The sequence below is a fragment of the Doryrhamphus excisus genome, linkage group LG12 (assembly GCF_037039965.1).
Source record: "Doryrhamphus excisus strain RoL-2023G ecotype Guam linkage group LG12, RoL_Dexc_Guam_v1.1, whole genome shotgun sequence".
Classification (NCBI taxonomy): domain Eukaryota; kingdom Metazoa; phylum Chordata; class Actinopteri; order Syngnathiformes; family Syngnathidae; genus Doryrhamphus; species Doryrhamphus excisus.
Genome location: NC_136368.1, coordinates 16,479,010 through 16,499,418, shown reverse-complemented (window position 1 = coordinate 16,499,418; position 20,409 = coordinate 16,479,010). Strand labels below are relative to the sequence as shown.

General features: G+C 40.0%; 2 protein-coding genes across 2 annotated transcripts in view; both read right to left on the bottom strand.

Annotated features, from left to right (window-relative positions):
• The window catches only part of mgat4a (alpha-1,3-mannosyl-glycoprotein 4-beta-N-acetylglucosaminyltransferase A), a 29,525-nt gene extending 13,593 nt beyond the window's left edge, over nt 1–15,932 (bottom strand). The window contains exons 1-3 of the mRNA XM_058082504.2: nt 15,096–15,932; nt 3,892–4,059; nt 2,925–3,065 (exon numbers count right to left, since the gene is read on the bottom strand). Of these exons, the coding sequence (XP_057938487.1) occupies nt 2,925–3,065; nt 3,892–4,059; nt 15,096–15,189 (403 nt within the window). The 5' untranslated portion in view covers nt 15,190–15,932. The remainder of the gene's footprint in view (nt 1–2,924; nt 3,066–3,891; nt 4,060–15,095) is intronic.
• Nucleotides 15,933–16,556: 624 nt separating this feature from the next.
• Nucleotides 16,557–20,214, bottom strand: creg2 (cellular repressor of E1A-stimulated genes 2). The gene is made up of 4 exons (XM_058081115.2): nt 19,729–20,214; nt 17,646–17,815; nt 17,460–17,573; nt 16,557–17,370 (listed from the first exon to the last, which is right to left on the bottom strand). The coding sequence occupies exons 1-4, from the start codon at nt 20,134–20,136 to the stop codon at nt 17,229–17,231; spliced, it is 834 nt and encodes a 277-aa protein (XP_057937098.2). The 5' UTR covers nt 20,137–20,214; the 3' UTR covers nt 16,557–17,228.
• Between the last annotated feature and the right edge of the window lie 195 nt (nt 20,215–20,409).

The following is a 20,409-nucleotide window of genomic DNA, read 5'->3' as shown; positions in this document are numbered from 1 at the left end:
GCCGTGCGTGGATTAATTGGAACACTAAAATCTTCAAGTTTAAACACTCTTAACGCACAAAGTAATCATTCAAACTAACTTATTTGATGATTCTTACTGCTGCGGTCTCCTCGCACTGTGAGGCGTTCGGGCGCAGTAGGAATATTGAGTGTTAGACGCTTATTGTTTTTAATTTTGTTCCCTATGGCAACCCACTTAGATTTTTTTTCTTAGCCATTATGATGCCAGTAAATCCGTCAACCTAGCGTTCACCTCAGCTCCTTTGGATTGTGCCACTGAAACAGATGATGTTGTTAATGGGTGGTAAGTATAGGGCCTTTATTACACACAAGTCATTTTAAATTCTTTATGGACACAAATTAAGCTGATTTTCTATCAAAATAGACAACAAAAACAATGCAATTCTTTGTAAAAATGTAATCTAACGGCAGCCATGGCCACCCCCCATGTAGTCAAAATGGTACACATGATATTTTTATCCTATTCAATGGCTGAATTGATAGTTGAATCAGACTGCTTCGAATCGAATTGTCAAATAGTCAACTACTGTAAGACGTCCCTATACACTCCCTCAGTACGTGTAACCTCTAAAGGGTACAAAACCAAACTTGAGGCATAAATGCAAGCACACACGCACACACACACTCAAACACAGTGGACCCATGAAAAAGGGGCCTGCAATCTGTGCAGCGTGGAGAATCTGTCCCAGTTTTGCTTGTTTCTCACTCCGATCTCCACATTGTGTGGTAACGCCCACCAGCAGAATGAAAGAAAAAAAAAAAAAAACTAGGTCGAAGATGAAAGGAGAGCGTGGGAGACAGGAAAAGAGACAGAGAGAGTGACAGAATGCGGGACGGTAGTAGACAGTGAAAGAGTGATAAGGCACGCAAATACTGCATGACACCAAAATTTTACGCAATTAAATGAGTTAGCGCCGTTAATGCGTCATTTTTAAAAGCCCTACAAATGGTATGTCGTATTCTGGTAACAAGACATCAGTAATGTTACATTGATGTGACATTCGTTCAAGTGAAATTCAGGTACAATATGTGCAATACTACCTTTTGTTTACTGCAATTCCACATTTTGGTTAGTCCAATTGTACATTTTGTTTACTGTATAGGGTATTGTTTTTGATATACACATATTTACATTTATTCTGAACAGCACCTGCCACTTTTTATATTTATATTCTTATTCCTTATTTTATTTTTGTCCTTATTTTTTTTTTCCTTTCTACATAATGCATTGCACTCAAATTTCGTTGAATGCAATACAATGACAATAAAGGTGATTCTGATTCAAATTCTTCTGATCAACTACACACTGCATGCAGTCAGCCATGTCCAACATGATAAAAACGTTCTCCACTCATTATGTGTGGAAGTGGTATGTTACTTTGTCATTCCCACTCCATTTGAAACGCTTTAAGTTTAGAATAGTTAAATTGGAGATTTCTAAGTTAGCTTGGTAGGTTTCCATGCCAACGCTGGCATTCTCTGATGTAAACAAAGAATAATAGTAGTGTAAGGGCGACCATGGTGGTGTTATTTCAAATAAATGAGAAAAAACTCTTTTCAGTCTAGGTTGTACATGTTTATCAAAACTATGCAGGTGGGAAAGAGCTTCTAAATTTATGCATGACATCTTTGTTTTTTGTGCTTTTCACATGAAGCGCAGAGCCACAGAGGTGTAGCCCAAAACTGATGAATAGACAATAATGAAAGAATACGTTTCAGCAAGTGAAAACTACTTCACAGGCATGGATCTTCCCTGTGCACCATAATGCTCACAAAATATAGTATTTTTAAGATTTCCTACTCAAAGCGTTTAACTTGTTCTTACATTAAAACATGTCAAACATTGCCTGTACAGCTAATATTTTTTTTTTTTTGGTCTTGTTGTGAAGGACTTTTTTCTACGATTTCCATTGTCAAGTTCTAGGGGTTGAGTGCAACACAAAATATAACATGCTTGGATTTGTGCAAATTTATCTTTGGACATGAGTAAACACTCTTATCAGGTGCATATTTACAGTATAAGGTCAAGCTCTGAAGGGAATTTTCCGCAAACAATGTTGTCACGTTAATATATTCTAGAAAAGGTAGTTGGAACTGCGGAGGCACTGCAACCTCTTCTGAGGTAAATGAATGGCTCTTTAATAGTCTATTATTTCTGCAAAGACAGATAATACAGTAATCACACATTTATCGTAATACATTTAGGACTTAGCACTCCTTATTTATTAATGGAATAACTTAATAACGCCCCTGTAGTCTCCTTTACACTTGTATTACCCAATATAGTAGATATCATCAGAGAAAATAATCAATTTAAGACAACTGGTGCTCATACTAGAATACTACATATCACAATATGTATTTTGTATTATATATATATTGTATATATTTTTGTATGTATTTTCATACAAATTTAATGAGTCTTTTTAATGCCTTATATTGTTAATACGTATATTTATGAAAAACGTGACAGAGTGAAGCCGTAACCGCTCCCATCAAAAGGGGGTCAGATCCTTGTATTGTATTTATGGGACATATTGTATCTGCAAAGGCATGCACTGTGTACACGTCCAAGGTTCAGCAAATAGTACATATAATAGTAAATCAACCTGCCATATGAGTGAGTATGAGTTTATTTAAAAAAATACCTAGTTGGCTAATGATATGATTTTGATTTTGGTAAAATAAATAACACATAATGTGGGAGGATACTGTATATCAGAGACGAAGAGGATAAAGAATAGAGAAACTAAAAGAGAAAATTTGCTATATTAGTAAGGGAGGAACTAAGAAAGCTGCAATGAGTCCTAAAGATATTTACTGTGACAAACTCAGCGTGTACAGCCACGACTCTCATGACCTCTTTGTGCATCATAAATACTGCGTTCATTAGTTGTGTCTCACCTCCGGTGCGTCCGAGGCCGATTTGCATGGCGGGGTGCAGACTGCCCTCATTGTTAAGCAGGTGAGGCAGGTGGTGAAAGATGTTTGGCACTTGGAGAGGTTTTCTACTGGCCAGCTCCTTCAAGAGTTTCTGTGTCTCATCTAAACAGACAAGAAATTTGAGTAAAATAAGCATATACGATAACAGTGATACTCTGACCAACAAATGTCATTTTCTTATTGGACTGATACATAAGCTATGTTGTAGGAATGGGAATAACTGATTAAATGTCACAAACTGTGTCAATTGTGTGAAATTGACTGTTGATTAGTTGCAATCATCATATTATTGATTGATTAGTGCAGTACTTGGCTACAACCAGCATAAGCGCTGTTGATTCAGTCTCAACTGGTTTGCAGTCAGAAGAAGGTCAACATGATGTCAGTGACGCGGTTGTTTGTTTTTTTTTTAACAGCACATTTAATGTTTAGTTGTTAAAACAACGGGAAAACATGTGTAATCTCAAAATAAATGTGGAAAAACTCACACAACATTTCCTTCCATCTAGAATGGACACAAAAACCCAAAAGACATTAAGTCAACAGTAAATTATTAAATTTCTTTAATAGAATAGTTATTGACAAAGGATATTCTAACAAACCAAATAATATTCTTTATGAAGAAAATAATAAGCCTGGCCAATCAAGTACACTAAGAGTATGTCCAAATAGGAACATTTTCAGGCGAAATGGAAAGTACTGTATCATTTGTATCATTTCAGCCTTTCATTACACACAGCAATGTTGTTCTTATATTTTTTTAGGAAGTATATCTTAGATTTTAGCATGTCTAACATGGTACGTGCATGGTGAAGGAAAGAATAAGCATTTCCAGATGTTTATTTTCCTTATATTCCAGTTTTTTCAGGGTAAAAAATGTGCAACAAATGATGTTTGTTTAGTTTGCGTGTTCTGATGAATGAGTCACCTGAGAAGGTTGTGAGGGTATCTTTGCTGCTGTTGGTTTCGGCGATCGCCCGTTTGAACTGCTCAAGGATGTTGTTGAGTTCCGATGAGCGCTGCAGTGTCCTGTGCTCTGCCACATGAAGGCGCTCTTTCAAGGCATGGAACTCCCGCTGGTATGCTATCAGTTTCTCTACAGGAAGGAATGACAAAAAGATAAATTGACAAATTAAGCGGGCTTGTGTGAGACATTTTATGTACCAAAGTCACCCATTTGAGTGAATGGTAAATACATCTCAATGGTGTGACAGGTTTAATTGATATAACTGGTTTAACTGCTCCGTAGCAATGCGGTTGATTCTGCTGTCATTCATCATACCTATGGACAATTTAGAGGCGACAATTACCTGGCATGTTTTTGGAATGTGGGAGGAAACCGGAGTACCCGGGGAAAACCCACGCATGCACGGGGAGAACATGCAAACTCCACACAGAGATGGCCGAGGGTGAAATTGAACCCTGGTCTCCAAGCTGTGAGGTCTGCGTGCTAACCACTCGAACTCCGTGCAGCCCACTTTGAACATATTCATTCATTCATTTTCTACCGCTTTTTCCTCACGAGGGTCGTGGGGGTGCTGGAGCCTATCCCAGCTGTCTTTGGGCGAGAGGCGGGGTACACCCTGGACAGGTCGCCAGCCAATCACAGGGTACATATAGACAAACAACCATTCACACTCACATTCATACCTATGGACAATTTGGAGTCACCAATTAACCTAGCATGTTTTTGGAATGTGGGAGGAAAACCCACGCATGCACGGGGAGAACATGCAAACTCCACACAGAGATGGCCGAGGGTGGAATTGAACCCTGGTCTCCTAGCTGTGAGGTCTGCGTGCAAACCACTCGCCCGCCATGCAGTCCACTTTGAAAAAAATAGTAATGTGAAAAACTTCTATGCTATTCTATGCTTCATCTATGCTAGCAACAAGATCTATTTCAGTCTAAGAAGTAACACATATGTTTTTTTTTCCATTTATAAGGAAGTCAAACAGGCAGTCTGCTTCTAAGTGTTTGTTCGCTGGAGGTGTCGTAGTGTGTTGACTCATATGACTCGCACTCTTATGGCTCCAGGCGTTCCCCACAAAGTTGTTTTGCCACATTAGTATTTTGTCTCTCTTGTACTGATCATGCCGGTGCTCATATAATATTTGTATTCTTTCCTGCCTTCCCTTTATCTTGCCCTCTCCGGCTATAAGCTATTGTCTGTCCTCCTTGAAACACAGATGCTACCATTTGGGCCAAATCCTTGTGAAAAGACCAGCTTCAAAAACCCATAACAGACTTTCATCTTCACAACAGGCGCTTTGATTGCGGCACACCGGACCTGTTGTGGAGGTGAAGCCACACCTGCAATCCCATGGTGCAAAGACGGCAGATAAGGTTTCTATTAAGCTGTGTTTGTAGCATAATGAGCAAAAAAAAAAAAGAATGCCGGCCTTTCACATGTAATATCACACATTCTTTCAAAGAAGAGCTTGTTCCCATTAACTAGGCAACAGTAAAAAGCAGAACCTCCTTTACCTAATGAGAACTATGCCTCTGAACATGGTGCAACAACAAGATTACTGAAGGATCTTGCTGACCAAAAGCTAAAATGCTTCTGAATGCAAAGCCACAACCTTCTGTGCCTATCATCGCTTTTCAAAGCCCTACAAAATTACCTCTCTCTCTGCAATAAATTCCACAATTGCCAACTATGCATCCATTTAATGTGTTGGCTACAATGAGAAGTGATGATTGACTTCCTGATATCTACGGTATTGCAGGGCTTTTCACAGAACTGCATTGTAACTGGCTCGGGATTGGGTGAGGATACGAAAGATGACGTCTATTTTTCATAATCGGTCATGGCGTATGTGTATATCATTTTTATGGATTCCCGTCTCCCATGGAAAAGCGGCATAATGATGTGTTTAAGAATACTAACAGGTAGTATTTCCCATCTTCTTAACTTGCAAAACAGTATTTTTGCAGAGTAAAAAAGCCTATATGAAGTCACATTAACCTTGAATAAAAACTGCACTTTTTGGAATTTTGCCCATCAGCCACACAGTTTTTTTCCCCTTTTCTGTGCGTTCTAGATAGTGAAAAACTAAGAATGGACGTAATGGGGAGTCATCTATTTCGCCTAAACACAAACAACCACCAGCATCACTCTATTTATATAATGTGACCTGCATATTAACCAAGCACTAGCGACAAGTAACTAATTTTCTGGTGTAGTGAATCGGCTAGATCAGGGGTCTTCATTAAAACCGAGCAAGGTCCGTTGATGCAATTTTTTCTTCCACAGTGAAGGTCCTATCCTAATTTTGTCTGAAATGGCGTCCAACAGACTAGCTCATTTAAAAATCAAATGTAATGAAGGCACGGTAAACTGTCAGGGGGACGTGAGAGGGAGGGAGGCCTTTCAATTAGTGCAGACCTGCCAACATAAAGTATACCAATTTGTCGTACTCAGCATGCAATTTTAATATGCTTGGATGCGCCGCTGCTCTCCATTTTGTTGCATTTGACTGGTTTCACTTTTGGGTTTGGTCTGTAGTGTACAGATAAATATTAGATATCAGTTTCTCAACCGTATTTCAAATGGGCGGGAGGGGGGGTCTCCAAGTGGGGGCAGAATAATAATTGAGAAGCACAGCCCTATGACACTTACTTTGGGAAAATGGAATCAAATTTCACATAAATAAGTTTGAAAGCACAAACAATAAATTAACATAAGGGGCTTATTTTCAAGTGAAATAAAATGATCATTTATTTGAAAAAATAATATTAAATAGTAATTTAGTTAATGTCTCGTTCACAAAAAAGTTGTAGTAAACGATTTCACTGACGGTGACAGTAAAGTAATTACGCTCGCCAACTGCCACTGAAATCGGTCTGGGAGCATTATTATATGATATTGTATTTCCCATTCACTTTAATTGGCCATGGGTCCGTAAAGGGCCATCAGTGGAGCCGAACTGAGGTCCGCCATTTGCAAATGGCTGGGCTAGATGTACTGTATTTTTAGCAGTGATATCAAGCACTATGTATCAGAATCAATATCATAATGACTTACTCCGTATGGTCCAGGTGGTCTGGTCTAGTGGTTTAACCTGTCCTATACCGTCCCACGTAATCCCGAGACTTGTATACGGGTCCCGCTAACTTGTTTATACCTACACGGCCTAGCCTGCGTGATGCAGCCGATGCAAAATAAAAACCAAAAAGATTTTTCAGACCAAAGTTAAACCACATATGCCTTGCCTACGGACTTGTATGTCATCACTCTCCTCTGACTTTTTCACACCGTTGTATGTGTCCTGTGCAATTTACAACCTCATTACATTTGCATTACTGCTTCACTTGGGACAAGAGTGATATATCTCATATATATATATATATATATATATATATATATATATATATATATATATATATATATATATATATATATATATATATATATATATATATATATATATATATATATATATATATGGGTGGACTTGTGTCATGTCACTCTCAGGATCCATTATAATAGAGTGGATGAAACCCATTAAACAATTAGACTGACCCATTTCTTCACAAGCTCATTATTCTTCTCCATTTCCCCAGGAGTTTTCAGGGGAGGGGCTAAGCTCTACCTCCGGCATGACAACTTCTCTTTACCATACTTCTCTTTGCAGTGCCTTCCCCTCCTTAAGCTAATATCTTTACAAAATCGTTTCTGTATCTAAACATCTTTAACGACATGCAACCAAATTCGATGATGTGCAATTTTTTGTCGTTTCCCTTTTATGACATTCCGCCGTGACTGTGCTCTTCTCAAAAACACTGCTGTATTTATTTATTAATGGAGGCATGTGATAGGAAAAGGGCAGTGGGAATATGCAATGGACATGTAATGAATGCATAAGAAGTGGATTAAGGCCCGACACTGTGCTAAATGCAAGCACACGAATACACAATGCTAAAAATAGTCACCATGTGTCAGCTGAGTGATGTCATATGATGTGACTACAACATGCGATATTTCAGGTTGATTATAGTGATGAACTGTGAGAATATTTACTCCATCAAACATGAAGGAAAAGTCAGTGACAACAGCTGATCAGGAGTTGACTTTTTCCTGCTTCACTTCTGTTTGGAAGTTGCTAGAAAATAAACAGAATGACCAAAAGTGGCGCTTAACGCACAGCTATGTACTTATGTCCTTATGTTTCAACTGACAGGTTAAAAACAAATTGAAATATTGTGATAATAATCAAGATCCGACTATATAATAAAGTATATCGGGTTTATTTTGCCATATCGCCCAGCCGTATCGCTCGTCCTTGACCCCGCACTTACTTGCTAATGCATACTGCTGACTGCACTAATGAAGGGCTGCTGTTGTGACACAAAATGTGCGCATTAAATTAAACACCCAATCAAAACCATGCACAAATGACTGTTTATGGACTGAAACCCTTGACCCTGCTTAGTTTGGGGTCAGGCTGCAGACACCAGGCTAGTTCTAACAGCAACAGATTCAACCCAGCATAGATGTTAATGAGAGCCACATGTATGCTAAACATGGTTGTGCATTATGCATGAGGAAGCCCCCTCCAGTGGTGCACCTGTCAGCCAAGTTGGTTCCACATTGGAGCTGCACACACAACACAAAACGTTGAAAAAGGCTCTCATCACTTTCAATGGGGGCTAAAGAATTTAGTAATATTTTGGTCACTGTGGCAAAACTTCTAGTTGGATGTTGTCTTTTTTTTTTTCTTCAAAAAGTTTTTTTTTTAATCAGAAAGCATCCTTCCTCGACTCCTACAGCGTATTAATAACATGACAAGATGCTCGCATTGTCGCTTAACAGTGGCAAAATTGTGGTGTCAATTTTCAAAGTTAAGCAAAAAAAAACATGCAAATGTTGACTGCAAATTGGTTAGAATATTAATTTAATTTTTGCTTCATGTGTCACGCTATTGGTCCGTTTTAAAGAGAATGATCCATAACCATATTTGAAAACAATAGCTTCTGTACCATTAAAATGGTCCCCCATTATGAAAAAGAGATGTTTTTAAATGATGTTCTCACAGTAATGTGTTTCTCCAGAGCCTGGTCATAAGCATAACATGTGAGAAAAATCCCTCATTTGTTTATTCCACTTTTTAGACATGAGGCACTCAAAGTATCTTTTTTTCCCCCAAGTTCTGGTTTTTCAGGGCATTATATAAAAAAAATGAAACTGCCCATCATCAGCTTTTAGCCAGATTAATTGATGCAATACATTTTTGCAGGCAATATGGATGCAGGGTCAAGGCAGTCAATCAATACAACAAAAAGCCAGACTAGTCGTGGTCTCTCTGGCATCGTTCCGAACCAGATTCTTCATTTTACTTCCTCGCTGTGAGCTCATTGTTTCTCTTGACCTCCACCCACTCTTGAGGTCCAGCAGCTTGCAGTGAGCGTCACTGGCACAACAAAGTGGAACCTCTGAGCTGAGCATAAAATACACTCTAATTTTGTTTAGGACAGCGCTTACCTTGTCATAAGAGGGATACTTTTTATTATTGTCCAATTATTCACTGCACACACTCTATGGTGGCAATGGTATTGCAAAAATGGAATTCCAAAGAATTTACATGGAATTCGTCTTTTGTTTTGTTTTTTTAAAAAAAGGAATGCATAGGGCCCCGATTTAACAATTAATTCTCTACTAAAACTGTAATGCTTAAAAGATCTACCGGTCCTGAAGAAAAAAAATAATGCCCAAACAAAACATGAATGTTTTTATTAAGGCTTTTTGAACTATCTATTGGAGAATTTCAAAATAAGAGTGTGACAAAATAGCGATATGCTGAACTGTTCATGATATCTTGCCCTCAAAACACTTGCTGTTTAACTAAAACACATTATGTGAACAAAGAAAACACATAATTTATACTGTTTTAAATTAAGCAGGATAGAGGTCTGTTGAAGAAATATTTTATTCTGTTAATTTTATTCATGCAGCATGAAAATAAATAATTGAAGAGTTTCACATTACGCTAAACTAAAACATGCATCTAAGTTCAGGTTCAAGTCAAATTGTATAAACATCTCTGTGTAAATGATCAGTCATCTAGGTCATGGTAATTGTAGTATACGGCGTGTTTCTCTCAAAAATGAAAACAAAAAAACAACTCAGTCAACAAGGATGTGCATTCTCCCCAATCTAGTGTTAAAAAATATTAGAGAATAGGGAAGGGAGCCACATGCGGCTCCAGAACCGGAGGTCAAAGATAACAGGTGCACTTTCAATTTATTGTACTCAACGTGCCACGTGAATCTTAAGTATGCTTCACAGCTCTCCATTTTGTTGGATTTTGGTTTCAGTTTTGAGTTCAGTTTGTACAGGGCAGATAAATAAATATTATCAGTTTCCCAATAGTACATATTACATTGTGGGGGCAGGCATGAAAACATATCTGTCCCCTAAGGGGGGGCAGGACAGAAAATAACTTTGAACCACTGCTCTAAATGGAGGGAAACATGCTGGGGAATTCTGTGCAGAAGTAGATATATCTGGGTAGGAAGCAGCGTGGGACACAGGATGTTGTTAGCAGAGTAGGCGGGTGACTATAATGAGTTAACAGTGCAAGATGCCCAATCCTGTTTCCGACAGTGTAAAACCGCCTCGAAGAACAGGAGGTGGATGTACATATGTGTGTGTGTGTGAGAGAGAGAGAGAGATGCTAGGAAGGACACATGCAACAAAGAAGGATCCCACTTGTCTCACTGCCTTGTCAGCACACTGGTGCCTTCACATACAGAAGCCCACCGCGGGCACTTGCCATCCTCTTTCCCTCTTTTGGAATTTGGCCCCCTCCTCTCATCCTTCCAGGCCACTGAGGATTTGTCTGGCAGACCACCTCTTCCTCTCTTTAACAGCACAGAATCCAAATGCACAAACCATACATGATATGGGTAGACAACAAGTAATGACACATGCAATGAAGTATCTACACTGTGTGTGTGTGTGTGCTTGTATACATGGTCATGCTATATTTGGACTATTGTGTTTGGAACCCTGCGACAGAGGAGGAAAATTATCTATGAGGAAGGGTGGATGGGAAGGCACAAGGTCAGCCGGGAGGAAGTGGCAATTACACAACTTCCACTCTTTAAGAAAAAAAAAAGTAATATAGAGTGGAAACTCAAAATTCACAATTTCGCAACCCAAGCCCAATTACACAGAAAACATACTAAGTCCTTATTTCTAAAATCAAAAATACTTGCTGATATAGTTAATTTTCAAACAGCTAAAATAATGTGTAGGGCTAAAAACAACCAATTACCTAAAAATGTCATCCAATACTTCTCTACAAGAGAGGAGAAATATGATCTCAGGGAAGAACTACATTTGAAACACTTATATGCTAGGACTACGTTAAAAAGCCATAGCATTTCAGTATGTGGAATCAAACTATGGAATGGATTGAGTAAGGACCTCAAACAATGCACAACGATGAGCCAATTCAAGAAACAATACAAGCAGTTGATGTTTGCTAAATACAAGGATGAAGAGTCTTGAACCAGTCATGATGTGCTATACATATCACTATATTGACACTTACTATGGTACCCATTATGTCATTGGATGCTCATATCACCTCGTACTTTGGTACGAGGTGCATTATTAAAAAAAACAAAAAAAACAAACTGTATTATGGAAAGCAGGAAGTGAACAAATGTAACAGTTACTGATTATAAAAGTACCAGATGGAGGGGTAGGATTTAATAAGCTTTGCTTCTTCCTACTCCTTTTGGACATGTGGAACTGTGAACTGATTATGTGATGCATTCAATTGTAATCTGATCAATGTTCAAATGAAATAAAACCATTACCATTACACTTTGGCCCTTTAGGCATGTAAACAATTAATAAAAAGTGTGTTATGAGGGTTTTTTTTTCCTCAGTTTTGTTTTGTATTTTATCGTATCTCTATCTACAGTCATTTACTATCAAGTTCATAACTTTAATTCCGCAGTGATTGGCTAGTCGTTCAGGTTGTGACTAAACTACCGTGTCATGATACGTTGTACAGTGGACCACGTCTGCACCGAGCGATGCAAAGAGGGTTGAAACATCCACCATGCAGCCCAATAAGGGAGTTATATTTACTAAAAAGAAAATTATTTACACTGATTTTATTGATTGGCTATGTAGTTTTATGGTTTGTATTTTTTACCCTTATGGTACAGAATAAGAACCAGACCATGACTTTTATACTGAGGTACTGAACCATGAGGATGCTGTACCAAAAAAAATGAACACAAGTAGTTGACATTATTGAGATTCATCACTCTGATGTTTCGCCATGTGATGCAACCAGACAAGAGACAATCGATGCATGAGAGTCACGATGGAGTGTTTATACAGCTGACTGACATCGGGCCCTCTTTGTTGTACATCACATGTCCATGGAAATGTCTGAGATGTCAGAGGGGAAGAACAAAACTCCTCCAAGCTCAAAAGATAGTACGAAAGTACTGCGAGGCAGACATTGCATATATTCGTCATATTGGAGTTTATGCCAGGTTTTAAGGTGGTGAAAAATATTTTTTAATTCTCTGAAATCTAGGTACCTCCTTATTACTGCTTATTCCACCTTCTGCTCTGCCTCTCCGTCCCTCCTGCATGCAAGTATGAGGGAGATACAGCGCAAATCCAGTCTATATCGATACCAACAATATGGTTGGTTTTGATATTGTGCTTAAAGTAAATATCAATATTTTTATAATATCGATATAAGGTATAGTATATCAATATACACTCAGTTGACACTGTGTGCCCCAATGAGTAAACTGGTCATAAACAAGTGTGAAGTACGAGTTAACTGTGCAGACCTAAGAAAAACACACAGAAAATGCTGAAAATTTCAACTTTTCTGCCATGCTAAATTTAGTAATTTTGGCATGCATCATTTTTGTGAACTAATCGTCAACACCGGAACCTACAGTATGTACAAACAATGTGGGTGGCGCGTATCAAAGCATAATGGGTTCACAAAAGAGGACCAAATAATGCCATGTTTGGTTCACAGATGCAGGAAATGGTGGTGACAATGCATACCCATGCAAAAACAACATACATCACGGGATGTAAACATTACTTGATGTGTAAATCATCCAGGTCAACCTTGTTCAACTACTACTATAAACACTAGACTACTATAAAAAAAAATCAAACTGGAAGGCAAAATTGTCTATGATTTCACCACTACAACACCACTTTCCTCAGCTCTAGGGGAGTTAGCTTGGCTTGCCTGTGTTGGCTTAGCTCTAGTTGAGCCTTCTGGTGATCTGCTAAATTTGCACTAAATGTTATTTGCATTGCTTCGCTCATTTGCCCGATAGACAAAGCATCTTCAAATAGGAGTGCAGGTTTGTCTTCAAACACCTAAAACCGTCAGCAGAACATCGCTACACTAACACCCGGGTGAAGGTGACAAGTGAAATGGCAGCACAGTGACTGAAAGAAGAAAATGTGGATGTCAGCTGTGTTGTCACATTCGTAGTACAGTAGCTGCCAGTAAATATACATTTCACAAAGTCCAAACTAATCAATCAAGTGTATAGCTTCAAAATCCAAGGAAACAAAGCCGGAATAGGTGCCTATTCTAGAAGATCTAGATAACTGGAGTCCACAACTCAATACAAAGGGCCAAAATTCAGTGCAATCGGTCCCCTTTAACACTGCACAAGGTTTATAGCATCATTATTTTAACTCCTAGTTTATTGATATCTTTTCACACAATCTTCCGTTCATGCAGGAAAAAAACAAATGATGGAAAGTAAAATATTTTAAGTGTCAACAAGTAAACGTTACAGTGTGAATGAATCATAGACATGGGGAATGGGTAGGATTAAAATAAAAGCTGCGCTTCTTCCTACTCCTTTTCAGACACGTTGAAGTGTGCAAATTAACCATATGCTGTTTGGTAACAGCAGACAGGACACGCACCAGCAAATACAAATAGACGGTGTAGACACTGAAAGAGTGAAGGAAAATACATTTCTGGGGATCACAATAGATGAAAATATGAGCTGGAAACCTCATATTACAAATGTATAACATAAGGTGGTCAGAAATATTTCAATATTGAACAAAGCTAAATTTGTTCTCAATCAGAAATCACTCCACACTCTTTGTTGCTCTCTGGTTCTACCATATCTTACGTATGGTGTGGAAATATGGGGTAATAACTATAAAAGCAATCTTCACGAGCTATATGTACTGTAAAAAAGGTCAGGAAGGATAATTCATAATGCCGCCGACAGAGAACATACTAACTCCTTCTTTCTAAAATCACAAATACTTAAACTTGCTGATATAGTTAATCTTCAAACAGCTAAAATAATGCATAAGGCTAAAAATAACCAATTACCTAAAAATGTCATCCAGTACTTCTCTACAAGAGAGGAGAAATATGATCTCAGGGAAGAACTAAATTTTAAACACTTATATGCTAGGACTACGTTAAAAAGCCATAGCATTTCAGTATGTGGAATCAAACTATGGAATGGATTGAGTAAGACCCTCAAACAATGCACAACGATGAGCCAATTCAAGAAACAATACAAGCAGTTGATGTTTGCTAAATACAAGGATGAAGAGTCTTGAACCAGCCATGATGTGCTATACATATCACTATATTGACACTTACTATGGTACCCATTATGTCATTGGATGCTCATATCACCTCGTACTTGGGTACGTGACAAAAATAAAATTAAAAAATTATTAATAATTAAAAAAAATTAAACTATATTAGGAAAGCAGGAAGTGAACAAATGTAACAGTTACTGATTGTAAAAGTACCAGATGAGGGGGTAGGATTTAATAAGCTTTGCTTCTTCCTACTCCTTTTGGACATGTGGAACTGTGAACTGATTATGTGATGCATTCAATTGTAATCTGATGCATGTTCAAATGAAATAAAACCATTATCATTACCATTACCATATGATATGAGGTCTGGAAACAAACATACCATACCAATGCCCACTCCAAAAACTCTCCAGGAATGAACAGTTAAGGAAGCAGGGGAAAATCCTAAGCAAATCCTAAGCGCCAAAACCAAAATACCTGTTGTCAAAAATACCAAATCATACCACGCCATGCCATGGCTGTGGTGAGCCTACCTTTGCCATTCTGCCAGGCTGTGTACCAGGACAAGCTGAGGAAAGACGTGAAGAAGATAATCGCAGTGGCCACAGTTCCATTTCTGAGCCTCATTTCATTTCACCGAAGCCTCGCTTGTGTTGCGGCTGCCCTCCGATGCCTCCAAGACGTGCGGAGGCTCGGCCAGGCGGGGCGTCGATGGTTACGAAGCTCCCACCGAATGTGTGCCCCGCACTTCGGACTTGGGAACCAAGGCGTCGCGGCTGGCTCCTCCAGATGGGTGGTCCGCTTTACGAGTCGACGATATTCCGTGTCAGAGGGAATTCGTTTACATAGCGTGTTAGATGGGTGAGGGTTAGCTGCCGGTGCTGTCCATTTCTTCCAAGAGGAGCTCCGATGTTCTACGAGTCACGAGCAGGAAGCATTGCGGCTAAGAATTCCTGTGTGTGTTTCACGGGCAGCTGATGATGAAACCTCCCGCGTTATGCTGCTAGCTGTCTTTTTGTTTTTTGATCGTCTGCGCCCCAAACTCACGCCTGCTGCTACAATAAGCAACAGATGTCAAACCCGAAAGCTGTCTTTACCTACTTTTTCCTTTCCGATAAATTCTGTGTTCGACGTTTATTAGCCAGTTCTCGAGCCGCCGAGCTAACATCAATACATGCCAACTGTAACCAATAATACAAAATTGAATTAATATACTCCCCGCAAAACGCCTAGTTTACTATGATAAACTCCATAAATGTCAACTTTACAGGTTAGCATTCCGATTAAAAACGAAAGTGGTGCATTTGCCCCCAAAACTGAACTGTGTGGCTTCCTATCGTTCATTACCTTCCGTGTATACGCTAGTTTCCGGTACTACCTTTCCAAAATAAAGTAAAATGGTAGCCGCATTTTCAGCAATAAGAAACATTATTTCACTAAATGAATTTGATTTTTCTAGTTTTTAATTCCGTTTTAAATAAACAGTGCATCTCAAACATCGACTAAGATGTAGCTTTGTGTTAGTACCAAGTTCTGGTGCATTACCGGAAGTAAAGCAAGTGCAACTTATTTGACTCAACAATGTCAAATCTAAATCGCCATCTAGTGGCTTTTTGATGTAGTACAAACCCTACCACTGAAAAACAATCATGACCCACTAGACGACGCTCACCCCTTTCTAGTTCCGTGTCTGTACAAAATTGAATGAATTTAATTTACATTGCAAAGAAGAGGATCTCGTATGACTTGTTTAACGAGTATGCTTCATTAATCAGCGTCATGTTAAAATTGGATGACGACCGCTGCGACTCTAGAGCTAAGGGGAGACCAATGTGAAACATGTACAGACAGTCCACCGTTCACAATCCTTCTGACTTTTTGGGTTTCAGACAAGCTCACAGTGGTCAAAACGGTTTTGTGATGCAAATGCATTACTCTTTTGAACACATATTGTTCTGAGAAGTTATAGCAAAAAGCCAAAATAATAGCAAGAATATGCAAGCATTCTTTAATTAAAGAAAAAAACCCACCAAATTTTAGGGTGAACCTCAATACATTACATGATTCACTTTCCGGCAGCACATCAGTATAGTGGTTGGCACTTCTGCCTCACAGTTAAGAGATTCAGGTTCAAATCTCCTCTGTGCGGACTTTAAATGTCCAGAGCATACCCCACCTCAGCTTGGATAGGCTCCAGCCCAGCGGCGACCCTAATATAGGCAAGCGGTACATCATATCGATGCACATTCTATGCAAGCTGTGATGTCACATACCATTCAATTCAGTTAGCTAATTTGCTAGCATCTCCACTTGGCCATCTTTGTGTGGAGTTTGCCTGTTCTCCCTGTGCGTGCATGGGTTTTCTCCCCAAAACATGCATGCTAGCTTAATAGGCCACTCCAAATTGTCCATATTGTCCGTATGAATGTGAGTGTGAATGGTTGTTTGTCTATATGTGCCCTGTGATTGGCTGGCCACCAGTCCAGGGTGTACCCCGCCTCAGACCCAAATGAGAATAAGCAGCACAGAAGATGGCTGGATGGATAGTTTGCTAGCTTTACACCCCAGATTAAATCAGCAATCAATTAAAACCACTTATTCATAGCTTCTCTTGGAATCTTTTTTTTTAGGCTGACTGATGTGATGATGCTGAGGAAGCGGTTTCCTCAGAAGGGCAACGCTCTGAAGTATTCCTCCAGCGGAATGAGCGATGTGCCTCCGAGCCAGTCCTGCAGCCAGACTTGGATGAGATCCAGCTTCATGAAGAACCACTCGTGTCCTACAGGCCACTTTGTCATCTGGGGATGCCTGTAAAACAAAAACAGTGGTATTTTAAGACACTGCAAGTGTGCCAAATGTTGCTTTGATTCCCAGCCAGCAAACATTTCTCCTCCTACCTGGAGAACATTGCCTCCTTGGCAAAGGCGAGCTCCTCTGGAGCTATCTCCACCATCTTGCCTGTCAGCGTGAGTCGGGCACACCTAGGATCTTCTGGATCATACACCATTTGTCTTGAGACACATAAGGGAAAGTTAGCGAAAAAAAAGACCACAACAATACAATGTGTAGTATTATACACTCGCCTGCATAAATCCCCTTCAGCCTCTGAAAATGTGACAGAAGCGAAAGGGTTCACTTGCAAGTCCACCACTGTGATATCCTTGGGGGTCATATAAAAATAGATGACTCCGGTGCTGTTTTCCACTGGTCCATCGCTGACAGAGAAAATGTTCCCAAAGGGCACACCTTTGATCTGAACACACACACATGAACAGGTTTCTTAGTCAATTTCAAAGATTCATACTGTGGAAAATAATTCAGCGGATACACCGAATTACTACTAATTACTACTATACACTAGTAATGTGAACACACAGTCTTGTAAGGTTAACTCATTTTTTAATGAGTACTGCTTTCTGAACATAACAGAGACCTTTAAGTTATCTGAACTTAGATTTTATAGTCAACTTAACTAATGATCTTGACACTCAATGTTAGAGCCTTCCACTCCCCTCCTATCCTGACTACTTTCTACAGAGGGACCATCAAGAGTCTGCTGACCAGCTGCATCTCCGTCTGGTCTGGGAGCTGCAAGGCCTCGGACTGGACGGTACTGCAGAGAGTGGTGAGGACATAGCAAACAGCTGCTGCGTATCAAGAGCACGTCGGATCTACTCTGACCCCAAACCTCCCCAGCGTGGACTGTTTTCTCGCCTGGCGTCTGGGAGAAGGCTCCGCAGCATCCGCTGTAGAACAACCAGGTTTAGAGACAGCTACTTCCCCCTGGCCATCAGACTGCTGAATGCCACATAAGCCCCTCTACCTGCCCACACGCACAACCAAAACTTTAAATTATTATTATTTATTCTAAATTATTTGTGCAAATTACATTGTTCATATCTGATGTAATCTATTTATTCTCCACACTATTATTTATTATTATACGGGAGCCAGGCAACAACATTTCGTTGGCAATTTCACTGCTGTGTTATTGTGCAATGACAATAAAGAAAGTCTATCTATCTATCCATCTATGACATGAGTTGTCTAAACCTAGTTATTTTCAGCTTTAACAACTTCAAATTACTGCTTTACCTTACATGGAAATTTTGAGGCTTTTTCAAGTAACGTCAACAAATTAATTTTTACAGTGTAACAACAGGAATACATGTTTTATGAAAATGACAGACTATTTCCATTATTTCCCATGAGTAATAGGACCTTGATTTCCAAATGAAACATTTGCTTTCGCCATAGAACAGGACCTTGGACCATGGCCAACAGTCCAATTCTTTTTATCCAAAGCCCAGGTCATATTTATTAGCAAACTGTGTATGTTGAGACTGAGTAACAGTCTGAATATTCTAATATTGTGACACATGGATTTGGGTTTTTTATGGGGGTGTCAGACTATATATTTTACACGTTAACAGTCCACCTGGAAGTATTATATCTGTATAAGTGTGTGTTGTGTCCCTTTTTTTCAGGAGCACTTTGTAAACAGCAGACCACATAAAATAACAAAATTGATAAAACAGCTACTTAAACTACCAAAAGGTTGGCTCAAGCCATGATGCCATGTTGTATTTTAAGTTTAAATTAAATACTTTGGAAAGAGGGCGGCACGGCGATCGAGTGGTTAGCGTGTAGACCTCACAGCTCGGAGACCCTCGCCCGTCTCTGTGTAGAGTTTGCATGTTCTCCCCGTGCATGCGTGGGTTTTCTCCGGGTACTCCGGTTTCCTCCCACATTCCAAAAACATGCTAGGTTAATTGGCGACTCCAAATTGTCCATAGGTATGAATGTGAGTGTGAATGGTTGTTTGTCTATATGTGCCCTGTGATTGGCTGGCCACCAGTCCAGGGTGTACCCCGCCTCTCGCCTGAAGACAGCTGGGATAGGCTCCAGCACCCCGCGACCCTCATGAGGAAAAAGCGGTAGAAAATGAATGAACTTTGGAAAGAACAGGTGGGCCGTATTCAAACACTTGGCGGGCCGGATGTGGCCCCCGGCGCCTTAGTTTGCCCACACCTGCTCTACACTGTCGAACACATATGACATATGTCACAGGAGTAATTAAACTCGCACGTCAAAGTACCACTGTACATATTGTGATGTAATATATTGAATATGATACTCAAGGTGTTAAAGGTGTACCATTCCCACCTGGTGTTGAGTGGAAATGGTAGCCAGGCATCCCCAGTCGCTGCTATGAGCGATGTACCGAGCCGTCCTGGCGGTCTCCTGGTGAGGGGGAGGGTCCTTTCCACCGCCCGCCTTTGCATTCTTCTCCCGCCTGTAGGAGAACAGAGGAGAACGACCCTGCACCGCACTGGAGTCAACCTCTGGCTCCATTTGCTCCTCGGGACTCTCCCGAAGGACCTTCGGGGAGGGATACGCCTGCTTCCATAAACCGCCACCATTCACGAGCAAAGCCGGCGCGACTTCCTCCGACAGGTCGGCGTCTCCCACCACATCGTTGGCGGCGACCACCCAGGAGACCGAGCTCCTCAGGGTGTAGCCCCGACACAGAGCTGCCAACACTGGCAGTATTAAGTAGAAAGTTAACCTCATGAATTCTGACAATGGCGGCCTTCTCTCTGTTGTTTACATGATGTCTTTTAGTCACATGTTGTCGCGAGCACCAATCGCGTTCGTATTCTACGACCAATCAGAGGCAGTTTCTTCAAGGGTCCAAACATTTGACCAATCACTGACGAGAATTGTCTTGTGCCCGCCTTTCACATGCTTGAAATCAAGGACAAAAAAACAAGCCGTAGATCTACTCATATAACACTGGGGAACACTCAAAATGTTGCATTTAAAGTAAGACTTGTTTTTAGTCAA